The sequence below is a fragment of the Arachis ipaensis genome, chromosome B5 (assembly GCF_059453495.1).
Source record: "Arachis ipaensis isolate K30076 ecotype BB chromosome B5, ASM5945349v1, whole genome shotgun sequence".
In the NCBI taxonomy this organism is placed as follows: Eukaryota; Viridiplantae; Streptophyta; class Magnoliopsida; order Fabales; family Fabaceae; genus Arachis; species Arachis ipaensis.
The window spans coordinates 151,132,790-151,139,014 of NC_142440.1; the positions used below are offsets into that span (position 1 = coordinate 151,132,790).

At 27.2% G+C, this 6,225-nt stretch overlaps 1 protein-coding gene across 2 annotated transcripts; it reads left to right on the forward strand.

Moving 5' to 3' along the window:
* Nucleotides 1-525: 525 nt before the first annotated feature.
* On the forward strand, nucleotides 526-5,917 carry LOC107644493 (sodium transporter HKT1). 2 transcript variants are annotated; one of them, XM_016348360.3, is made up of 3 exons: nucleotides 526-1,843; nucleotides 4,445-4,660; nucleotides 5,461-5,917. In XM_016348360.3, exons 1-3 carry the CDS (start codon nucleotides 657-659, stop codon nucleotides 5,657-5,659), a joined length of 1,602 nt encoding a protein of 533 aa, XP_016203846.1. In that variant the 5' UTR covers nucleotides 526-656; the 3' UTR covers nucleotides 5,660-5,917. The 2 variants fall into 2 exon arrangements, with proteins under 2 accessions (XP_016203846.1, XP_020958674.1); XM_021103015.2 differs by having other exon boundaries at nucleotides 543-1,843; nucleotides 4,445-4,522.
* Nucleotides 5,918-6,225: the final 308 nt, after the last annotated feature.

Sequence of the window (6,225 nt, forward strand, 5' to 3'; positions counted from 1 at the left end):
ACGCTGTGACAGTAGTAAAACATGCATGCGTAAATTTAAAATACTTGATTGGACTTGATTAGAGTTATGACTTAGATGCAGAGTTTTATTCAAAAATTTATTAGATATACAATTATTTATGTACTTTTACTTAACAGCTTAAGTTAAAATTTTAAAACGTTTGAAATAAGTTATTTTATGACATAATATTAGAATCTCTACTATCAAAATATATTGAATTTGATTTTTATTACCGTTAAAAAAAATTGATTCTAATATAAGATAAATTGAAAAAAAAACCCCTTAAACTTTCAAAAACAAGTGGTTTTAAGATAAATTTCTCTCCCCATCGATCCCTTGTGTATAAGCATTGTAAGCATGTCAACATTACAGTTTTGCACTAAGATGCACATTTATGATGTTTATTAAAGATTTTGTTTTTTTTTTTTATTCCATGAGGAATTAGGAATTTATTATATACTTGCATGTTTACAATAATATGCTTCTTCTTTTTAAAGGCCTATCACTTGCTACCAACAATGGAATTGGAGAGCCCCACATCATGAACAGGAAATAGCACATATCATTGCTCCTTCCCCAATGCCTTTATAAATTCCTTCAATTCCCACTCCAAGTTGCCATCAAAAGTTCCCACCTTCAATTTGAAGAAACACAAAATGATGAACTTTTCCTTGTTTGGTAGAAAGCTACAACATCTTTGTAGTAGCCCTTATTTTCATCTCAACTTCAGCTCATTTTTCATTCAACTTTGTTATTTCATGATCCTTTCTCTTTTTGGTTACTTGGGTCTCAAGATATCAAAGACAAGAACTCATATTAAGCCCAATGATTTTGACCTTTTTTATACTTCTGTTTCTACCTCTACTGTGTCTAGCATGACGGCGGTAGAAATGGAAGTTTTCTCTAACTCTCAACTCATTCTCATGACCTTTCTTATGTTTGTTGGTGGTGAGGTTTTCACTTCCTTATTAGAACTTATTTTTGCTAGGTTCAGTAATAATAACAATTATAATAATTCATCCACTTCTATGAAAAATAGTCTTCCAATAAAAGTGGTCAATGATCAAATTGAGCTTGGCTTAGTTTCTATTCCTAATCATCACTCATCACAAGACCATAAACAAGTCAATGATGTCAATGGTATCAATAATAATAATAACAATGTTCCAAGTGGCACAACAATAGTCTCCTATAATAACAATAAAGATATGCTACTTAGGTCTAACTCCCTTAAGTATTTGAGTCATGTAGTTTTAGGTTACTTTTTGTTGCTTCAATTTGTTGGAACTTTCTTGGTTTCTATGTACATGAGCTTCATTCCTAGTGCAAAGCAAGTACTTAGAGAAAAAGGTATCAAAACCCTAACATTTTCTTTATTCACCATAGTTTCAACTTTTGCAAGTTGTGGCTATGTCCCCACAAATGAAAATATGATAGTTTTCAAGAAGAATTCTGGCCTTCTTCTTATTATTCTCCCATATATCCTTCTTGGTAACACCTTATATGCACCATGCTTGAGGTTTGTGATTTGGGTTCTTGAGAAAATTACCAAAAGAGAGGAATTTTCATACTTGCTTAAGAATTCAAAGGAAATAGGTTTTGGTCATTTGCTACCTCCCCTTCATTCTTGGCTACTTGTTGCTACCGTTTTAGGGTTCAATATAATTCAATTTGTGATTTTTTGTTCCATGGAGTGGGGAACACAAATCATGGATGGTTTGAATCCTTATCAGAAATTTGTAGCGTCTTTGTTTCAAATCACAAATGCTAGACATTCTGGTGAATCCGTTTTTGATCTCTCTACCATCTCTTCAGCCATATTGGTTCTCTTCGTTGTCATGATGTAAGTCTATTTCTTTTCATAAATTATTAAGGCCTTATGTATGTATATATTAATTTTTTTCATACAAAAAATTCAGAGGTGTTGCGAGAAAAAAGTTAAAATAAGATAAATGTAAATTAAATAAGTCTATTTATTTTAATTCAATGTCTTTGTATTTCTATTTTAAGATGAACTTACTAATTATAACATTATAAGAATATGATAATATTATTCAAGGAAACAATAATATAAAATTATCTTATTTAGTTTAATATCTATAATTTTATGTATGTAATATTTATAATTATATATTTATTATATTTAATATTATTTAATTATTTCAACTATAATTAAGATATATAAAATAAAATAATTTTAATGTATTTTAAACTAATTTTTTATTTTTTTTATATGAATATATAATATAATGATTACCATAATAGATGTGCTTCATATATATCAACATACTATTTCATTTACCATTGAATTTTATCTGAACTTTATTTACACTGGAATTCGTATATGATTCGGTAATAACTAAACACTATGTTGATCAAGAATCCAATAATAACTATATTCCATACAAATGAGCTTATTAATTATTATATCTCTAAGAGTCTAGAACACATGCTTTCTTAGCTTATTACCATTGGTGTTTAAACTATATTATTATATATTGATAGATTGAGTACCTAACTAAATTATCTTCTACACTAACCGAATCCAATGGATTGATATTTTCAAAACCTTAACTTATTAATTAAAAACAATAACTTTTGCCTATATTGTATAAACTCATCATTTCTTATATAGACAAAAACTAACATATTTGTCAAAATTATGCAAAATTTATATTATATTTTCTGTTTTTCATGCTTTTTTTTCATATTGCCCCTTTGATAATACCTAGTATTCCACCAAAAATAAGTTGAAAAAATGTTAATATCATGTTTCAGAGGGAAAACATATTTATTGAGTTCCTTTGTTTAATACTAAATACATAATTTTTAAAATTATTATATTCTAATTAACCAATAATTTAGTCTCATTCTAATGATTCTATTAGAGTTTTTTTTATAACAATAAAAAAAAAAAAAAAACAAAACATATTGGTGTTACAAGATAAGTCACACTGAGTCATTGAAATGAAAGCACTACCCTTTCTTCCCTATGCAGAGAGATAACATATATATTAGAATAGTAGTCTTCATTATATGTTGTTTCTATAGACATTAATTATATATTGCTTGATTGGACGTGAAATTAATGAGAAAAACTTATAGCTTAATAATTACTATGATTAGTTACTTGCCACCTAATTTTTCTCTTACCCAATGCTAACATAATGTGTGGCAATTGAGTTAGATTTTCTAGAAACAAAATTACAATTAAGTGATCTCAGCATTGCCTCAGATATGTCCTTAATTATACTAATATTCATACCCACAGCCCAATAGGTTTATTTCATTTTTCTTTTAGTTTTCTTGGATTTCTTTGCTAGTTTGATACAAAAACTTTATATTTAGAAACATTAAATAATCTGTTTATTAAAGATACATACATATAGAGGAGATGATGTTAAATACTTAAATTAATATAAGGTAAAAACTCAGATGAAGCCGACTTTACGTAAAGTTGATATCTGAGAGTCGTTAGATGAAAATTTAGTCAAATCAATCAAATCATTTAACAGTTCTCAGGTATCAACTTCACGTGAAGTTGACCGTACCTGAGTTTTCACCTTAATATAATGCATATATCATATTATTAGCTTTCTCCTTAGGACAAATGAAGAATATTCAAGGGTTTCTTAGCTTTCTTCATCAACTAGATAATGACCAGACCAGATATCCCTAGTAAATTATTATTGTGTGCTAATCAACAAGATCTATAACCTTAGCTTCCTTTTCACTGCACTTAGCAATATTCCACACTAGATTCGGTTATAGAACCTTTTTTTCCCCTTCTTTTTTCTTTTTCTTTTTTTGCTAAAAGCATATGAGAGCAAAAATATTATGGATATATTCCTTTTATTTTCTCTATTGATTGTTTTGCATAAATTCTATCCTCCCACTTATATGGAATTGGAATATATTTTTAGATTTGGTGAGTCAGTATTAGAATATATCTAAAGGAGCTTACTTAAGATATGATTATTAACCATACGTACATAAATTTATCAAAATGGTCAATATTCAGTTTGTGAAATTAAGGCAGTGGGAATTTTATAAATTATCTTGAAAATCTCACTCTTGATCATGATTTCTTTTTTAAAAAAATCAAAATTGATAATGCAATAATTTTAATTGGCTTTTCAAGAATCAAGAAATATATAAAACTATGAACATGTGGAGGGGTTTTTTTCAGGTTAATTAAACTTATAATAATAATAATAATAATAATAAGAGAAATGTTAGGTAAACAATGACTATCTTGAATAACACGAACAACCACCAATTAAATAAAAATACAATACAACATAATTTAATACTATTAATTAAATTTATTCTTTTAACTCTATTAATTCACATTGTTCACACATTGTTCAAAAAAATTGTTGATTACTTATACTTTTCCTAATAATAATAATTTGATATTGATTGTTATGGGTATGGAAATCAGGTACCTTCCACCATACACAACATTCTTGCCCATAATGGACCACGAGACCGAAAATGATGCCAAGAAAGACAAAAGAAGGCTAGTGGAGTGCCTTGTGTTGTCTCAACTTTCATATTTGGTTATTTTTATTATTTTGATTTGCATCACTGAGAACAAAAGCCTGAGAGAGGATCCTCTCAACTTTAATGTTTTGAATATCACCATAGAAGTCATCAGGCATGCCACTTTTATTTCTTTTCTCTCTTCACTTATATATATATTCTTTCTCAACTATTAATATTTTTTTTTATTGAATTGATTCCTTTATTTTTTTTTTATATTATCTAATCAATTTTAAATGGTTATATTAAGTTATCCTGAACAACCCATTTTTACACTTTATTTGGATTATAGTATAATATTTGTCATTTTAATCATTTGCATACTAATTTAAAATAATATTGATTATAAATTTTTATTTACTAAAATATATTTATTTGATAACTCAGTTACTAATTCTTAATTTTTAGATTAATTATTTATTGTACTTAAAATTATATTGAGAGAAGTTGAAAATAACATAATGAACAAAATATAAAATACAAAAAAATTGAGTAAATTACACTAGCCTCTTATTAAATTTGACGATAATAATATAAATTTTTTAGTTCAACTGGACAGCTAATTTTTTTTTATTCTAAATTCTATATTCTAAATTTTAAATCTTAAAATTTAAATTCTAGATCTTAAATCATAATTTTAAACTCTAAATTTAAAAAAAAATTACAATAATAAATTAATTAATATTAACTAATAAAAATTAGTTCCTATTGCTTATTAATTATCTTGTCATGCCTATACAAAATTATAAAGAAGACCATTGTAACACAGTTTATAAAACACAGGGGAAATTAAATGTTACCTAACTTAAATAATATCAGAGAAAATTAGTGTTTATATATATTTCTACAAATTAAGAAATATTATGATAAATAATACCAATTAACAAGTATTAAAAATTGTTTTGAATTGTGCAGTGCATATGGAAACGTAGGTTTCTCAATGGGATATAGCTGCGGAAGGCAATTGAAAGCGAATGGTAGTTGCAAAGATTTATGGGTTGGATTTTCTGGGAAATGGAGCAACAAAGGCAAGTTCATCCTTATTCTTGTCATGTTCTTCGGAAGGCTCAAGAAATTCAATATGAAAGGTGGCAAAGCTTGGGACCTATCCTAGCTAATATATATAGCACACCACAATTTAATTATTAATTTGCTCCAACAATTGCCACATACGTTATCATAATCATCATAATATTATACTATATACTCGTTTATGGTGGAATCAATAAAGAGCTTCTAGAACTTGTACGAGATTTTGTGATAGTGATCCTAGACCTTGTATAGTTGCACAACGTCAGATTCCATGTAAAGTAGTAAAAGAAGCATCTCTATTTACTCAACTTGTATGTCCTAGTTTTAATGTCCTTTTTCTTTTTTCTTTTTTTTTTTTGTCTTTTTTCCACAAAACTTCTCCTCTTGTAAAAATTAAAACAAAAAAAATATGTGTGGAATGCATAGCATGTATGATTTTTCTACTCAGCTATATATATTTATTTCTATGATGAAAAGACATTTTAAAAGCAAAGAAATTAATACTTTAATTATTAATTAACCTCTGATGGTTATCAGTGGTTAAGGGAAAGGGGGTTGAATCTTAGCCTCTTTTTGTTTATTAACACTTGCTGTCCTTTTAAAGCGTTTCAGGAGATATTTCTGCTTTTTGTCTCGTCACTGGTCAAG